The 19,251-nt window shown below is 40.9% G+C and overlaps 1 protein-coding gene and 1 long non-coding RNA gene across 4 annotated transcripts in view; one reads left to right on the forward strand and one right to left on the reverse strand.

Annotated features, from left to right (window-relative positions):
- ctnnd2a (catenin (cadherin-associated protein), delta 2a) overlaps positions 1–19,251 on the reverse strand; it is a 341,708-nt gene that overhangs the window by 285,140 nt on the left and 37,317 nt on the right. The window contains exons 1-2 of one of the 3 annotated variants that reach the window (XM_030079644.1): positions 9,096–9,201; positions 6,303–6,436 (exon numbers count right to left, since the gene is read on the reverse strand). In XM_030079644.1, the coding sequence (XP_029935504.1) occupies positions 6,303–6,431 (129 nt within the window). In that variant the 5' untranslated portion in view covers positions 6,432–6,436; positions 9,096–9,201. Of the gene's footprint in view, positions 1–6,302; positions 6,437–8,793; positions 8,885–9,095; positions 9,202–19,251 lie in introns of those variants that run through there. The other 2 variants (XM_030079645.1, XM_030079647.1) reach the window with 2 other exon arrangements.
- LOC115379007 (uncharacterized) lies at positions 2,887–18,477 on the forward strand. The gene is made up of 3 exons (XR_003930186.1): positions 2,887–2,953; positions 14,415–14,421; positions 18,467–18,477. It is a non-coding gene; the product is annotated as an uncharacterized LOC115379007 (long non-coding RNA).

The following is a 19,251-nucleotide window of genomic DNA, read 5'->3' on the forward strand; positions in this document are numbered from 1 at the left end:
CTGATTATTGGAGTTAGCCAGCTGACATTCATCCAACACTATGGAGATTTTTTTGAGATCAGTGTACACGCAGTTTCCTTGTTGGACTTGCTTACTTCCATTCCATTTGACCACCAGCAAATTTTCTACTATCAAAAAACATTTTGGATGCAAGATTTTGCACTGTGATCACATAATTTATGTGGAAATCAAGCAGGCATGTATGTCTGTCAACAAAATGTGCTAGCCACACAACAAAAAAGCCAAAGTGCAACAAAGAAGACCATTAAATACATCTACAACCTACTGAATTTCAGCACCATGGCGAGCTACAGTAAAGGATTTCCACTGTTAACTACAAGCAGGAGGGACAGGCTCTGTTTAGTGTCATGTTCAAGCACCACCAATAGCATTGCAACAATGAAACCAACAAAACTCTCAGCAAAAAAGCAGAATCAACACACTTTTGACTGCAAATTAGGACAAAAAAAATGCACCAGAGCAACCTAACCTGTCTTTGAGGTAACTGGCATTAATTACTTTAAACTTCTTTTTTTTTTCATATCAAGTTGGTTTATGATATTAACACCAACCACCTTATGTCTGAAAAAGAGGAGAACAAATTTCAATTGCCCCAGACTGATTCATGAAGCAAAGCAGGATCCTCAACCAAAACAGGAAGAAGACTACCCCAACCTACTTGTTCCTAGACAAAAAAAAATGCCACACAAACAAGCTCTGATGCTGTCCAGTCCCAAAGCACAAGGCTAGGTGAGCATGAAAAGATAATGTTGCGGTTGAAGCTACAACAGTCCTGGAATAATCAGTAAACAAGCTACTGTCAAGAATAAGAGAGACAAGCATCACGCAATACATGGTGAGAGTACTGTTTTCTTAGCATTAAGCAAATGTAATAGATTCCAACCATTATGGAAAAAAAACCTTGTTAACAAGCCGAGTGTAGTTATAAATGATATATCCATGGGCAAATTATGTAGTTTTTGTCACACACACAGTAGCCATTGCAGTTGCAAAGCTATGCAATACTAACACCATGAGAGTCAGCATCACTTAATAATGGTAAGAGAGAACCATTTGACTGACCCCTGGCTGATCCGCTGACTACTGCATTTTCCTTATCCAGTCTGATTGAGTATTCACTGGGGGACTCAAGGGCTCACCAAGATCATCAAATTTCATATTCTACTTATAGCAGCTTTAAGGTTAGAAAACTAAAACCATTTGATTAAGGTTAGGGTAATGATCTGGTCATGGTTACATATGAAAACTTTCACAAAGAAATTAAAACTTTTCTGTATGAATTTGGAATTGAACTCGAGCTGTCCGATGCAAATGTAAATGTGTAAAGCCGTCCACCACACCTTTTCTTTCCACTGCACTACACCTCATCACACTTATCATAATCTTTGATGAATCATGGAAAAACATACTTATCTCACTTTTGATGCACACAGCACATTAATAGCATAAAGACTGCTTTGACAAATTGGTTCACAACACCACTGATACAACTATCACATGCTAAGTGTTTGTAAGTGTCTGTGTCTTTGTATGATTGCATAGGTGGGGTGAAGGGATGCTCCTGACAGATGTGACAGTCACTGATATGAAAACATATTAACCTCCTGAGCAAACAGCACTGGGGAGGTAATTTCACTGATATGAACATACAACATGTCATTATTACCTTAACTGCATGCCACAAAGACACAAACATAAACTCTCATACTCTCTCATACTCTCTCTCTCTCTCTCTCTCTCTCTCTCTCTCTCTCTCTCTCTCTCTCTCTCTCCTCTCTCTCTCTCTCCTCTCTCTCTCTCTCTCCTCTCCTCTCTCTCTCTCTCTCTCTCTCCTCTCTCTCTCTCTCTCTCTCTCTCTCTCTCTCTCTCTCTCTCTCTCTCTCTCTCTCCTCTCTCTCTCTCTCTCCTCTCTCTCTCTCTCTCATCTCTCTCTCTCTCTCTCTCTCACACACACACACAGGCTGACAGATGGCATCTTCTAAATGGAGGCTAAGCCATGTGTGTATCCTCGCAGGGACAGCCATGGTGGAGAAAGGTATGTGTTAGGCATGGTGATGTGCCGCAATGGGAGAGGGCCTGCTGGGTTACTGGAGCAACACACCACACATGCGTGCAAAAATGCAGACATACACACCTGGACAGAAAACTGCCGGTGTGAGACAGAGAGGGGGTGAGAAGTATATTTAGGCTTATGTTTGATCATACATTTTACATCCATCGATTTACACACTTGCAAGTATGCCCATGCAACACATGCAAACACACACACGCCCTGTGGGCCAGATAGAGATCAATGAAGAATATGTTAAGTATTTAAGATATGCCGATAAAGGGCAAACAGCAAAGAGATCACGAAACACCACACCACTGAATGCTGCATACCATCAATTATGATCTGTGTGTATTAGCGTATGTGTGCATGTGTTCATGTGTGTCTACATGTGTGAATATGCAGTGCGTGTGTAAATGTATTATTCATGTGCAAGCAGCAGGGTTTTTCTTCCACAGAGATCTTGGAGGCTGCCGACTTCCTCAAATTTTCTGCCGCCTGTCAGTCCCGGCACGGTTAAACACATTTTTTGTGCACATAGTAATAACCACTGTTCTGTACAATAGTGATTTTATGCCTCCATGCCGGCAATGGCCGTGACAAAAGGAATTATGTTTTCAGGTTGTCCATCCATCCGCCCAGTCTAATAAACACAATATCTGAGGAATACCTTGAGGGAATTTCTTGAAATTAGGCACAAATGACCACTTGGACTCAAATTTTGGAGGTCAAAGGTTAAGGTCACTGTGACCTCACGTCCATCCCATTCTCTTGTGAATGTGATATCTCATGAACGGCTAAAATAATTTCATTACATCTGGCACAAATGTCCACTTGGACTCAAGGATAAACTGATTAGAATTTGGTGGTCAAAGGTCAAAGGTTAAGGTCACACAAATGTCAAGTAGGATAAAATGTTGAAGTGATGACATTTTATATCCAAAAGTTCAAAGGTCAAGACACTGTGAGCATATTTCACAACTGATACTGAATTGGTGACACTAATGTTGGATGCCCACTTTGAAACTGCCTAGAAAACACAGCATGTTTCTCACTTGAAGTTACTCACTGGAATTATACATTTCAACATAATGACTTCCATTTTGCCAAAAAAAAAAATACACTTAATACCTTTTATTAAATTCCTTCAACGTCTACATTGCAAATGAGGCATAAAACCACAAGGCGGAATTTCTAGTCTAATTATAATGCAATACCGGCACAATCCACTGAGGCGCTATACCATAATTAGCGCAGTGCACCCAGAGCAGTGCTACCAGAAGAGAAGAGCTCAGAGTTTGTGTTCACTAGCCTGGCAAACTAGAGGCTAACTCAGTTAGACAGAGTGAGTGCACATTGCAGTGAAACAATGAAGCAGTGGTTGGACTGTTCATAATTTTTTTTTTTTTTTTTTTTTTTACACCACAGCAACTTCATATACATTAAAATACTTGACTCCTAAATTACATGACATGATCAAGTGCACAAACTTACGCCTTCTACAAGTCACAATCAAGGCTGTTTCAATTTTGAAAATGTGGCAGTAGGATAACAGATTGTATTCCATGAGAGTGGAGACGACAGGTGAAATACTATAACAAACATGTTGAAGGCTAATAAGTGAAGCATCAGCTCCTGCTCATAATCATAATTCATGTCACAATGTAGGGTAGCAAGCTGCACAGGAAGAGGATAACAGTTGGAGGACATACGGCTGTACTTTATTAAACATTTATTTTACTAACGTTGTTAGTTGAATTTATGGGTCCTCTGCAATAAAAAAAAATTAATTATCAAAAGTTTAAGTATTTAAATGATTAAACTGCTTAAACCTAAACAAGTTTGCGGTCCTTCCACTGGTTTCCCTAGATACAACTGAGTTACAATAGGAATAGTATAGAAATATTGCAGGTGGCAGTGTGTGTGTGTGTGTGTGTGTGTCTGAGTGTGTGTACGTGCACACCACACACACACACACACCACCACACACATACCCACACACACACCCACACCCACACACACACACACACACACACACACACGTATCACTCTTGAATCTTCCCTCTGCTGAACCTCTAGGCTGCCTGCATCATATTACACTGGATACAACACAGTGCAGAGTAATGCCTCATATGCAAATAATCTGAAGGCAACAAACTGTATGTTGCCCATAGATGATTTTTGGTTAAGTGTGCTTCCTCTGGATCCACAAGTGCCCCAAATACAGTTAAACCTTTCTCTAACTACCCCTCAGTTTTCTTACTGTTTCAATGAAATAGAAAAATGTAAATAGACTGTCCACTTTACTTTTCCCACAGAATAGATAGACAGTAGTATGCATTTTTTCAACCTACTCTGTATTAGTGTGGACTACAAAACAATTTGTTTTAAGGTTGGAAATACAGAACAGCAACTGTTAACAAGCCTTTATTCTTATGACAATCTCCCATTATCACAAAATAAAGTTGTTGCCATTGTATACCATTGATCTGCTTTTATGCTTTGCTGCTGCATTGGCACTCCAGCAGCAAGTGCAGCCTATTTCTTCCAAAATGCTGCTATGTAAAACTGATTAGGTTGTTGTAATATCAAAATCACGTTCCTCAATAACCTGATTGCCAGACTATTCCCCATTCCTTCTGATGGCTGAGCAGAGAACTAATTTTGAATTTTCAAAACACTTTTTTCCTCAGGGGAGAAGTATCAGAGCAGTAGCACTAAAAAACGGACTTCAACAATGACTACAGCTCTGTGATGAATTCCCTACTGGACAACTTCTATACATTTGGTCTCCCCATGTGGGGGGCTGCGGGTTCAAATCTGGTCCACTGCATGGATCTGACTAAAGCTCCTAAGTTTCAATGCCTCAGTGATGTGAGAGCATGAGAGGTTTTCTGATGGGGGGAGGGAAAGCCTCATAGAAATGATCACCATTTGAAAGAAAATAAAAAAAAAAAAAAAAAAGCTTCAATTGCAGTCAACATTTGTCCCTCACCCAGTAAGGGTAAATGGAATATATTTTGTAGACTTCCATTAGGGAGAACTTCAGAGGTAATGTAGAGAGTCAACATGATAAATCTGTTATATCTCACCGTGAGATACAACTAAGACAGCATTCCATTACACAAAGGAATAGGTCTAAGGCTAAACACAAATCATCCAGTGCAATTAGCATGAACTTCAGGATTTTTCAGAGGAATCTGGGACTAAAAATGTCTTTTCATCCTCGAGGCAGGCACTGTGTGTGTATGTCAGTGTGTGTGTGTGTGTGTGTGCGTGGGTGGGGACCTTCATTGAAGTATAAAGTGAAAAAGCTCACACAGAACTATGCTGACTTTTTTGTGCACACTTACACAACACACACACACACACACACATACACATGCCCTATTGTATCTCCAAGGCTATCGATTGTGAATGTAGCATTTCGCCACCAAACTCCCACTCAGACACGTAGAGCTGTGTTAATCAAACCCACAGAGCTGTCTCCCTTCCACTCTCTCCCTCCGTCTGTCTCTGCTCCTTTTGTTTTTTTCTCTCTCCCTTTTCTTCTCAGTATTGTGTGCTGTCTCAGCAGCCTCCACTGGAAACTATACTGTTATGAACTGATAAGGTCCTGCACTAATCCAGCCCCCTCTAACTCAACCACCCTCTCTTCCTTCTCTCCTCTCTCTATCCTCCTTTCCTGCCCATCCTCTTTGCCATTATCTCCTCTCATCACTTTCTCCCCCTCTGCCTCCCCCTACCCTGACACCAGGCAGCATCATGGCCCTGCCTGTCCCCTAGCAGCGCTGTAGCTACCTTCCACGGCTCCCCGTTGAGTAATTGCCTTGATTTTAATGACTTTTTCAATTATGTCTACTTGGCTACAGCTCTCTCCCCTTAATCTCCATCATTTCCATCCATTACATTCTCACTTTCCCTTGACACCCATCAATCTTGGGTTTCTTTTAAACACTTTAAAGCAGAGGAGCGGGCGCTCCTCCGAGTAATAGTAACAACCTCCTGACCTGCCTTGAAACAAGCTGTTCTAAGGTCCATGAGGGACAAGAAGAACAAGAGAGAGTGAGTTAGAATTGCCTCTGCGTGACTATTATCAAAGGCAAATACAACAGAGGTCAAGAAATTTTAACTTTGTGAAACATTTTCATATGTAGACTCACAAAGAAAACTCACATACATATGCACGAGTGCACACACACAGATACAGAGGCACTTGGAGATGGCTTACCTGCTCTTTAACAGATGCAAGGATGGAGGAGGTGGTCTCTGTCTCCGATCCATCTCCATTAGAGGCTGGCATGACAGGGGGAACCATGGCCCCCTTCTCCTGCTCCGCAGGCTGCTCTGGCACCGGCATTGTTCCTACACACAGAGGAAGAATGACTGCAGTTTGCAAAACCATATCAAAGCACAAAATCCCATCATCCAGTTGACATTAAGCCAAGTCTACATTTAATTGAAGTGATCTATTTGCTTGTTTAGTAAAAGCCACTGTAGACCTCTCCAGCCTTCCATCTACGTAGGATTATCTAATCAATTCCACTTGAGCAAGAGGAACAAAGTAGCAGCACAGCAGTACCAATATATAACTTGTGACCCCGATGGTTGCATCAGTATCAGGTGTCAGCAGTAGAGCTAAATGCATGCTTTTACTCAAGTTGCCTATTAAAAATTCCTTAAAATAGCAATGAATGCTATACTAGACGGAACAGCTGCCAGTATGAACATAGCATGAATCTATGCAGAATGGAGATTTTTTTTTTTTTTTACCATCTCTTGACACGCAGCTGCAACCACTTGAATCACTGTGCATGTTAGGTATTGTACTTTACTCTGTTAAAATACAACACCAAAAAAATCATCTAAAAATGTGGGGACATGCAGCTTTTTGACGCAAGCCACCATACCGTGCCAGAGCGTGTGAGTGGAGTGACATGAAAGCAGTACATTTTATGTGGTTCCAGCCTTGCCTGCATATTTATGCAAGAACCTGTTATAATGAGATATTAGACCCCATTTCAGAGAAGACAGCAAGGTGTAATTGTGTGTTTCTTTATACTGACTCTGCCAAAATGAGCAATAACTACAGCTAAACAGGGCAGGACTAACCTAAACTGAGGAGACTTTGCACTCATGACTGCAGAGAAAACAGCAAAGATCTGACTGAAACAAGATAACACAGCTCATTTACTCCACAAGTCCTCCACATTTCATTACCATCATTTTAACTGTGCATTTGTATTAGCAGTTTACTTCAGTGAAATATTCTGCAAATTGTATTTTGAAGTGTCAGCTGTTTGCGTATCTGTAATCTTAACATTATTCTGGGTGGGCTAGAGTAAAGCAGGACCTTGTTCGGATGAATTTCAGCTTCTCGTTCCATTTTGCCAAGCTCTGCACCATGCCATGAATTTTCAAGGACTTTGATTCCTAAACCATAACCTAAATGTAATTTCATTTCATTATTCCTCATTTTATAATACAGAGACTTGTGTCTGTAACAGTCAACCATTCATCATTTTGTCATCACTTTGTCATACAGTTCTGACAGCCAAAGACTTTATCATTATCAAAGACCTTATCTATTATCCTTTAAAAGTGCAAAACTCATGCTCTAAAAGTAGTTTCAAATGTTGTATGTGTCAATAATCTTCATTAATTGGATATGAAAGTAAACTGAGATAAATTAATGAATGATTTTTTTTTTTTTTTTTTTTTTTTTTTATCACTGTCTGTATGCACTCCCTTCTACTCCCCAACATCAATAAAAGCTGCTGCCAATTAGAGTGCTCACTACAGTGCATTAAATATTCCACTGCCAGTCATGTGGCCAACAACCCAGACACACTTCCACCATACTGGGTAGCTGCTCCTGGCATGTGAATGAGCATGACAACCTGCACTCTATTTACAAACAGCAATTAGCCTGCAACACACACCCATGCGTGCACACAGAGAGTACACCTCTCACCTGTGTCAGCACCAATGTGTCGCTATACAAACAAGGATCCCTTGTAGACTTGTTAAAATGCAACGCCCCAGTTATTATGGTTTTAATTAGCTTCTTTAGGATACAGGAAAGCTGTGCTTGTCCGAAACCAACAATGTTAGATGATGTGATGCTCTCTTAACTGCTGCTTTTAAAATAGCATAATGTTTGGGTCCAACCTCTCGCTTTCATCAAATGCCAGCTCTTCAGCTTTAATAAGGCAACATCAGTCTCACATTATCAGATCTCTCCCCTCCTTTTGCTGCACTGCATCTGCTGGCCGGAAGTCACTGTGATAGTGCAGGAATCATTAGACAGTAGTGCAATCTCTTTGTCAACGTTCAAATACACTGTGACATCTATATAAATGCACACAAACCAAACCACAGAGCAAAACAAAAAAAAAAAATTACTTCATATGCAGGTCTATGGCTTAAATGGAGAAATGTGAATTAGCAGAGGTACTGGCACCTAAGCTCAGCCACAAGTAACATCACTGAAATAACATTTTTTGTTCCATGCAAGATGTTCCAGATATTTGGAGCCAAGGGCAAAGACTTCATTTGAGCTCTAAGGGGTGCTCGTCGGTCCCCAGACAATTTGGCTCCACCTGCTGCCTGCTGTCTCCCCAGGATCCCTCTAGCTCTCCTGGCTTGGCTATTTAACACACTCCAGTAACTGTTTCGCAGCCTATGCATCGCAAAGCGTTCATTATTTATCATACGCTCACCTTTCCACTGTCTACCTCCCGCAGTCTGTGCTGTTTCTGCCGAGCTAATTTACAAATAATGTAGCAGGCTGGCTAACTGTGTGTGTATAAACTACAACACGTGTTTGTAATTAGCCTCGTTCGGGTAATTCGCCTAGTTTAATAACTTATGTAACAGTAAATCCGCGAGTTAGCTATTTGCGTTAGCTAGCTAGTTGATTGGCTACGTTTACACACTGACTGTGGACCAGTAAACAACATGACGAGTGACACTGGCCACTTTTTTGCATTATTGATGTACATCTTCAAGAGGGAAAAATTACCTTATAGATATGTTAATTATCATAAGTCTGCCGAAGCTGCTGTTGTTTTCTGCGAGGTCCCACTGCCTACTTTATTATCAGTGCGCCAATAATGTCTTAAAGTGACCGCACCTGTAAATTCAGGCATAATTAAAGGCACGCGTGCGATTCACCCTTAATAATCTCAATATTAAAGCGAACTTCTATCTCGCATTCTCCCAGAAACCTACACCCCTGTTTGGAGGCCAGCTAGGGCAGTTAATAGACCTGGTAGGGAATAGTCGTCACATTTTATTCATGATTGTCTGCTGGGCCCATTAATTAGCTGCTTAATATTCTGTCATGTACAGGGTGATTTTAGGTGTCATGATGTTTTTCCTCCTAGTGCATGATTTGGCCACCTGTATCATATTCTGTTATGAGACCACACTAATAAAACACAATGTATTTCTGCCTCAACATACTGTAGGACCTACAGACCAATGACCTACAGACAGTCAATGGTCACTGAAGTGCAGGACACCTGTCATACCTCATCACAGTCAGAATCAGGCAGAATAAGGAACATGAAAAACTTCTTTTGCAGTTGGATGCAGCTTTCAGTCAGTCAAGTAGCAGAGAAATCACATTCATGGGAATGGGATGGACAGAGGGACTCAAGAATGGAAAACATAATGTCTCCAGCCATGGCTGTTGCCAATGAAGAGGCATAAAAATCAAGGAAGAATTTGCATTTCTTCAAACTGTGTGTATCCTAGATAGTACTCACTTAAACTTTGTGTAGGGAACACAGGAGGCAACTGGCTGAAGTGAGATCAACTTACTGGTGTTGTAGACAAAGGATTCTTGCTGGTTCAAATTGCGTATTCTTCACACAGCTTGTCAGATAAAGCAGCAAGTCACATATTATGTGTCACTAAGAGAGGTGGTTGCATTTTAGGCATGCTGGGTGAATGAAGATTTATACTCCACCGCTGTCATTATGATTATTTCATTGAAATTCCTGTTGCCTCTTTCCCATGTGAGCTCTGAGAAGGGAAGAGAGAAGTCAGACAAATCTGGGGAACTTGGTTGGGAGTGTTAGAGAGAGAAAAGACTACGGGGACTGGATTTGTCAATACAGTATCCTTCAGTAAAGGACTAAATAATGAACCGATGGATAGTGGGATTACATAATTAAGTGTCTTACTTTACCAATTGTTACTCTCATTCTCTGATATAACACTTGATATGACATGATGCGAGAACCAATGTTTGCTAGCCTTGGTTACAGCATTCTAGACATATCTTAATAGAGCCACACACACAACACACACCAACACCACACACACACACAACCACAGAGATAGAGAGAGAGAGAGCTATATGGGCATGTCTGAATTCTATTATAAGTTGCTAACATCAGTTATAGAGTTTATATTTGACTCTTTTTGGCAGGTTACTGAGAACAAATGCACAGTGCAAATGAGGGCATGCATTCATATTGAGAGCCAATCAGATGCTGAAGTAAGTGGCCACAGGTGTCAAGTAGCGAGAAAAAGTCAATCAGTATACAGAGAACAGTAAAACAACTAAGTCCGGATTCAGACAGCCTGCAAATCAAACATCCAGTCAGTCTTTCAGCCAGCCAGCTAACCAACACACAGACAGCGGGCCAGACAGGGTGGTGTCGGTAAATAAAAGATGTTAGCGAGATGGCCTGCAGATGGTTATTTTCACTCTCGCTGACAAATACCACTTCTGTGTCTGGCATCTCTCCTCCTGAGTGGAGATGAGTCATCAGAGTTTGGCTCCTGAGCAGCCAGAACCCCAGCAAGCCATATTACACCAGCTGGCTGGCTGCCTCGATTTCTCTTGAATGAGACAGCCAAATGTTGCAAGTCAGTGGGCAGAGGAGGAGACTCACCTCACCCGATTTATTGTGGAGCCCTGCAAGTGTTTTTTTAATCTGGGTCTGAACAGTTAGCACCTACATCAATAAACAGAAACCCTGACCTGTCACATTCGGAACCAAAACAGAGTGGAGATGACCAATAATGTCACCTGCTTTGCAAAAAGCGCAAGCAGATGTAATTATGTGTTTGGATGTGCGATTATGACTGTGCCTCTGTCGGTCCGTGTGTCACACAAAAGCATGAAATTCTCATCTGCTCAGTCAAAATCTGTCTTCGCAGATATGTATTTTAATAGTTAAGCAAGAACGTGTTCGGCACTAATACCCTAATTTCTTATTGGACCAATATTGCCATCTCGTTTAGAGGAAATGTACTATGATGCCTTACACATAGTGTTTTAGCAGCATGTTAAGATTAACTGGTTGTTGTTATTCTCATGATGCTTTCTAATATTTCTGTTTTAGCATAGAATAGTTCTGTATAATAAATGACAAATACACTGTTACATCTTTGTAGGCTTGTAAAGTAATTGCTAAGGCTGAGCAGACTGGTTTGGCAAAATGACTATCTCATTGGAAAATTGTTTAAAATCTTTACAACTACCACTGTCATCCACTCATTTTGGGCTTACATTCATGATTGGAGGAATCACTTTTGTTTGCTGACACAACAGGGCATGAGTGAGTTGAGTTGAGCTCATTGCAACACAGAAAAAAATGATAAGAAAATAGCCGAGGAATTATTTCTATTTCTGACTTTGGTTTTTGCTTCAGTCCAGAGAGGATGGAGACATTCATTTCCGTAAATAAAAAGCACATATTATTAACAATAGACATCACTGTATAAAACAAAAACATTATCAACACCTAACATCAACAGTCTTCAGTAGTGCAGTCAGGTGACATGATCATGCACTGCGTTCCAATATGTATGTCTCTATCACTTTGAGAGATGCAGTCTGTTTGACCACTGCTGTAAAGACCAGTGGGTTCAATGACTGTTTGATTTCAAGGGGCAGTTTCTTCTACTCAGTGGCACCAGCACAAATAAAAGGAATCGTAGCCACCCTCATCCTGCATCTATAAAGGCTAAGGTTAACTATGTCAGCCGTGGCATTGTGTCCATGTATGTCTTCTTTCTTTTAGAAGTAGATTTCAAAGTAGCTTGCAACTGAACAAGAACGGCTGAATCACTGGTGCATAAGGACAAAGAACTAGTGCAGGCTGCTTTCATGTCATTTATATACAGGAGGGAGAGCAGAGGACCCAACACACTTCCCAGATGATAGGCAGAGCCTCAAACAGAGGCCCCCCCAACTTGAACCCACCAGTCCCTTCCTGTCAAGTAAGAAGCCAGCCAGCTAGCCTTGACAACTAAGTCACTGCAGCTTCTGAATGCAAAGTTTTCATAAACCACCCCAGGGTTATCAGGGAGTTTGGAGACAAAGGGTTTTGCCAAATAAAGAAGGTAATAAAAAATGTAACAGCTTTTCTTTTATCAAACTCAATGCCATTATCAGTATTAAGTCCTATATTAGCCTCCCTGACAGTAAGTATCTTTTGCAGTTTCCGAAAACATGGAATTATGGTTATTTTCTATGTAAGATGTCTTTCTTATCAGATATGATAAAATCAATAGTTGCCTCAGATTCATCACAAATATGTTGGCTCAGCAATCAGTTGAGTCAGACCAAATGTTTTACAGAAGTCTGGATAGGTACTGTAAGTTGAACATCTTACCATCTGTTACATCAACATTACAATCTCCTGAAAACAGTCCGGGCTGCCTCAGCTGGAGAGCACAGTTCCCAGGCTGCCAAAGAACTTTTTGTAACTGGGCGGCCCATAACATACCCCAAAAAGCTCATGTTTTGTTTTGGGAAGACAAAAATCAGTCAGCAATACTTAATTTTGGTAATTCAAATCAGATTTAACCATATACATCATGTAAGAATATATATACACACACACACACACACACACACACACACACACACACACACATATACATACGTGTGTGTGTGTGTGTGTGTGTGTGTGTGTATATATATACACATACATACATACATATATATGATATCTATGGATTTAACAATATCTGAGAGAGTGTAAGTGTAGACACAGCCTGTGTCACAATTATGGTCTTTCATGATGGTAGTTATCTGTACTCATATTGGAGTTGTTAATTGAATGGTCCAGCCATGTTTCAGGAAGAAAAACATTCCCACCATAGATTCTCCAACCAAAGAAAAGATTTCATCAGTCTTCAGTAACAAGCTTCTTACCTTGATTTGAGCAAGGTGAAGACTTTTTTCATTTGTAACCTTAGGAAGATAAGGTTACAGCAGGAACATGATTCCTGCTGTTCCATCACCATCAGCCAATTCTGGGCTGAGCCATCTCCAGTCATGAATATCACTCCCCATCCACCACATAAAGCAAATCCCTGCTGTCAACTCACTCATCCCCTCCATAGATACATGCTTGGACGAGGTATGCATGAAAAAAAGTCAAACCAAGTCCTGTTGCAAAGTCCCCAATTGTAATTGTAACACAGGCAGTGCCCTGCTTTTTTGCAGCCCTCAGCTGGATTATTAGCAGTCATGTTAGGCCAAGAGCATTGATGAAGGTCCTCAGAAAGTAATAAACAAATTAAATTAAAGGACAAATCTTGTCACTTTGCTTCTTATTTGGGATTGCAGTCTATTTGTAAGCTTTGCATGCCAAGTTGGATGAAGGACGTATATGCCGACCAAGTACACACAAGATGCAGGTACCTATGCAGAGGAACTCTTTCACATTTTGAACACAAACAGGACCAAATGGAGGTAAGTCAGCCTTGACTTGTAAGTTACCAAAGCATATTTTGCAAACAACTTATATTTGTGATGGTTAGATTAGATCACTGTTGACGAGAAGTCAGAATAGGGATAGTACCGTCCTTAAAAACCCAAATATTGCTCACTTTGCCCCATTGAGGAAGCTTTTTACAGGAGATGTGTCCATTTTACCATTCAGGTCAGACTCAGTCAACTTCTTTCCATTTTGTAAAATATGGCTGTCATGTGTGACATCTTCCTTCATCACCCTTAAATTACATTACATGCAAGCAGTGCAGGAGCACCATCTCTCTGAATGCTATTATTGAATGCCAAATGATACAATGACACTTTTCAAAAGCCTGCTTTCAGTGTAGCAGGGTATCAGGGGCTTTGAGGAAATGACAGCTATAGTCAGTAAGCACAAGAGTTTTTGACAGATTTTGATTTGTGCATTTGCAGAAGCCAAAGACTAAATCAGAGTCTTACCAAATTCCACACCCGGTGGTTATGCAATTTTCGGGGCTTTTCTTTGCATACAGCTTTACACATCATCATTATGTTCTGAGGAAGCCAGTGATCATCTATGGAGAAGGCACAAAACCTTTGTGATTAGTGCCCAAACAGGTGCTGTGTTCAGAAAATTGCAAAGTTGGCTCACAGTACATTGGTTGCTGAAGAGATAAACCTGGCACCAACACATTTGCCATCAAATGTCACAATACTCCACCTCTCCAATATTCTACCCGGGCTATTGTCAATGGGCACAGTTAAGCTGCTATTGAATAGATGTGTCGTGTCCTGCAGGATACAATGTAAGAGGAGCCTCAGCTTAGAGGGGGCTTTTGTAACTCAGGGGACACATTTAATTGCACTGCATTCTAGCTGATTTGAGTTATGTGCAGGTTCCTGTTGAACTGGGGAGGAGTGATGGCCTGACATTTCATTTGGCTGAGGCCCAGATAAGACATGAAAAGCTCAGACAAAGCTCCCATTTTCTGACAGCGCTGGAGAGGCCCTGGTGTTTAGTAGAAGTACCCTGGAGAGGCAAAGTGTAAACAGCACAAAAGACCTCCAAACAGAAAGGCTTCCTGCACATGACAGTTTTAAAGTTCTACTTCAGTAATCACACTCTCTCTCTAAGTTTCAATGGATAGAGGTAATGGACAGACTAGTCAAGTCAAGGAACTGTTCAACTCCGTTTGTACATGTTTTCAATTTAGTGAACCTAAAGACTTATGACTATTATAAGGTATCCATATATGCATTCTGTATTGATAAACCAAGATTGCTCTGTTTGTTTGCCCATCCGCATGCCTGAAACGTTTACTTTCACTTTTAAGCTGATTCAGACTGCCAACAATTTACCCATCAATTCGTCTATTATCCATCTATACCTATCATTATTTCCTTCATATGCATAATTATACAAGACTTGTAGTGGTCGTCGAACCAGTATTTTACTATGACAAATAAAGTATTATTTTTTCATAGGGAATTGTGTTATTTAATGTGTTGTTTGAGCGTCTCTCTGCCAGCAAAATTTCTTTGGGACAGCAATGGGAAGAAGTCATAATTAGCATCCTGGTAATTCTAATGCTGCATGTTTGATGGTATTTGACAGTATTATTTGTATTTGTATTTGTATTTAGAAAATGCATTTGCTGAATCAAGCAGTCTGTTGCTTGAGGTCTGGAGGCTTTTTGGGTTGAACTGTGTGCCACAGTGTTTGGTTTATTTCAGAGACAATTTATTATGCTTTTCTGTGATTAACAACTCATCTGACTTTGTCTGAATTAGCATGCCTCAGTAAATCTCACCCATCTGGTGGGTCAAGAAGACTAAGACAAACACTGAGAATTATTTGCATGTTTTGTTTGACCCAGGTTTGGTTGACAGTGTCTTGTTGAACATCTCATCTCGACAGATTCCAAGATTTGAGCCAAGCTGTCACTTCACATAAAACTTGGGCATGTTTGTGCTCCTTTGTCCATGCTCTCTGCTCCCAGTCAAAAAAAAAATCTGCCTCACACACAAAAAGTCATGCACATTTGCACAAAAACACTGAAGCTATCTACAGCATGAGTCAAACAGTCAGAGGCTTTGGCTGGAGAGGCGTGTTAGTCTCTGATCCGTATGTTCACTCTGACCCAACAAGCATACACACCTGCTCCCTTCTGGCCAAACACAAAACATGTGCACATGTGCATGCACACACACACACACACACACACACACACACACACACACACACACACACACACACACACACACACACACACACATATATATGTATACATATATTGCTGACATACATACACACACACACACACACACACACACACACACACACACACACACACACACACACACACACACACACACACACACACACACACACACACACTTCCCCTGTCTTCTGAGGTGCAGTGAGGCGTTGTTTTCTCCCCTTGCCCCATAACCCTTCAGCTGTCCATCTCTATGCCTTGCTAGCTCTGCTGGCTCTGGTGTAATGCCCAATCCTCCCCTTTTTCCTCATCTCCTTTCTTTTTTCTACTCCTCATCCCTTCATCTTCTCTTTATTAGATAAAGGTATGAAGGAAAAACATCATCCAGCTTTCCTCTGCATATTTGAAACAGAGAATCTCTTGCCTCCACTCTCTGTTTCCATAAAAGGGCAACTTCTACATTCTGAATTTTAAATAACACAGCTGGCTGTCTCTTGTCACTTGTTTTAAATGAGCAATGCTAACAATATTCATCTATCATTTTGGGGAAAGCGCAGGACAAATATGAAAACTTATTAGCAAGTTGAGTGTTGGTTCAGGCAAAGCAAGCAGCCAATATTCAAAATGTCAAGGTGTCTATTCTGCTTTATAATTCTGAAAGTTAAATCACAGTGTGCCCCTGTATTTGTGCTGTCGTTTTACGGAGGCACATTAGGTTTAGTGAGTCAGGCAATTCACTATTATATAGCTGTGTATTATCCATCTTAATCATAGTTTACAGCACTTGAGAAAATACTACACATCTGATGAGTAGTATCTCATTAAAAGGTAAACAAAGGATCTATTATTGGAAAAAAGTAACCTTGACTATGAATCATCACACCTTAGCCACAGATTTTCACATAATACTCTTCTCTACTCCATTTTCCCCATATTGGACATTTTTTCATGCATACTATTGGACATGCATATTTCATCTACCAAAATATAGGGCTTTTTGGTCAGAATTCACAATGTCTGATATTCAGTCAGATATCTGCACCTTTATAATGTGTTTTGTAAATATTTTCACACAGCTAGCTGCAGCTTATACAATCATCAGTGCATTGTGGGACTGTAGAATTTCTACATGTTTGGTCTGTCTTAATGTCCAATCTCCTATTCTTTCCCCAGGCCAAGTCAAGATATAGCGTGATCAGGGAACTACTGTCCTTGGCATGTTTGAGTGGGAGGCTCCTCTGAACAAGGCAATCAAAAGCATGTTTCTTCCTCCACATGGGAAGACATCGCTGAAATATTTACAAGTCTGGATGGAAGTGCAGTGCAGGTGGAAGATATGATGGCTTCACAAAAGGTTTCTTTGAAATTGCCAGATAGTTTAAGATTGAATTATTCTGCAGATCCATGACCACAGAGGAGGAGGGCCAAATCCACAGCACAATTTGTGATCATTTTGTGGTGGGTTCCCCAGTTAATGTCAATTAAAGACAAAACACTTCCCTCTAACTTTGTATTCAGGAATGATATATTGAGATAAATATCCTTTAAGGGATGCACAAAACTCCACAATTACCCCAGCATCCATTTATCAAAAGGACAACTGAGGTAATTTTGTTTGTCTGCCAGCTCTGCCTTGTCTGGATGTTTGTCTTCCTATGTGCATTTTGTTTGTTCATTTATTTATGAATTTATTCATGCACCCATTTATCTTTCAGTTAATCCATAGATAAACCCACCCATCTGATGCAGTAGTTCATGATGTCATGCTCGTTTTGAATGTCCTGTGTAGCTCACTGGGGAAAGGGGGTTAATTCCCACTTTGGCCACCCAGTGCTAAAACTGCATGCACTCATGCTATTGTAAGGCACTTTGGACCAAAGTGCTCACCAAATGGCTTTTGTTATCAGTGAATGCCCATGCATTATCTTAAATACCATGGATAAATCAATAATGTAATTCATGGCTGGAGGCAAACTGCATTCAGACACAAAGATAACTGATGAAGCCAGTGTGTGTGTGTGTGTGTGTGTGTGTGTGTGTGTGTGTGTGTGTGTGTGTGTTTGTTTGTCTGTGTATGGCCATCAGTGGGGTAGAGCAGACACAAAGCATTCCACCTGCTCACACAGATTATTGCCTAACATTCACTTTTAATTCATTGTAGTAATCCACCCACAATCCTTCTTACCCTTAGGTAGCAATTGCACTGGAAAGCAATGCAGGAAGCAGGTGAGGAGAGATTTCCATTGTTTGCTAGAGTTCAAAAGCGGCCATGCCTGGCCTCGCAAGCATTCCACAGCAGAGCTGAGAGTGGCGTATAGATTCTGTGATGCTTCCAGCTGAACTTGAGTTAACATGAGGCTGAAACGTTTGTCAATGACACAATGTGACCAAACAAAGTTGTCAGAATGTAATAAGGCAGGGTTTATAACATATTAGTGACGTCTAAAGCAGGAGCTCAAGTTCATGTTCATTAGTTACTTAGTGATACGCAAAGTGGACTGAAACTGGCTATCAAAGTGCAGTGGCACACTTTGCCGCTTACACTTTCACTACTGCATTGTGATTGCCACCTAACAAAACAATGGCCTCAGACTTGGACGAGCTGTTGCTGACCCCGACCACGGCACATTCAGCTCCAAACTGCTCAAATCAGAGATCATGGTCAAAGATGCCAGAGGAAACAGCAAACAGCAGAGACACCGCCCTAATGTGACCAGAGCCACCTGTTCAGACGTTGGCTCTGTCTCATTATTCTGTCCATTAATATCACATAGAGGAGAGGCACACCCTTGTCAAATTCTGATGCCCACTTTGAGCAATCTTGAGTTAATGCCAAGAACATGAACAGAGCTTTCACTCCAAGTTCATAAGGACCAAATGGCCCACAGCAGCAACCCTGGTGCCCAGTAATACTGCAGCGCCTCCCACATGAAACCTACGGAAACATGGTCGTAAGCCTTTTCCAAAGCCACAAAACACATATTGTCAGGATTAGCAAATTCCTATTATTCCATGATTATCTGCCTTAGGGTAAAAAGCTGGGCTACTGTTCGAAAGCCAGGATGTTTCTCATTGTTTCTCGTGAATCTAGGGTTTGACAATCAGCCAGAGTCTCTTTGGCACCTTAGCATAGGCTTTCCCAGGGAGGTTGAGCAGTATGATTCCAATAGTTGAAATACGCCATCCGGTCCATCTTTTTGAAAATGGGGACCATCACCTACCTGCATCATGGATGA

This window comes from Myripristis murdjan, chromosome 20, assembly GCF_902150065.1.
Source record: "Myripristis murdjan chromosome 20, fMyrMur1.1, whole genome shotgun sequence".
Taxonomy (NCBI): domain Eukaryota; kingdom Metazoa; phylum Chordata; class Actinopteri; order Holocentriformes; family Holocentridae; genus Myripristis; species Myripristis murdjan.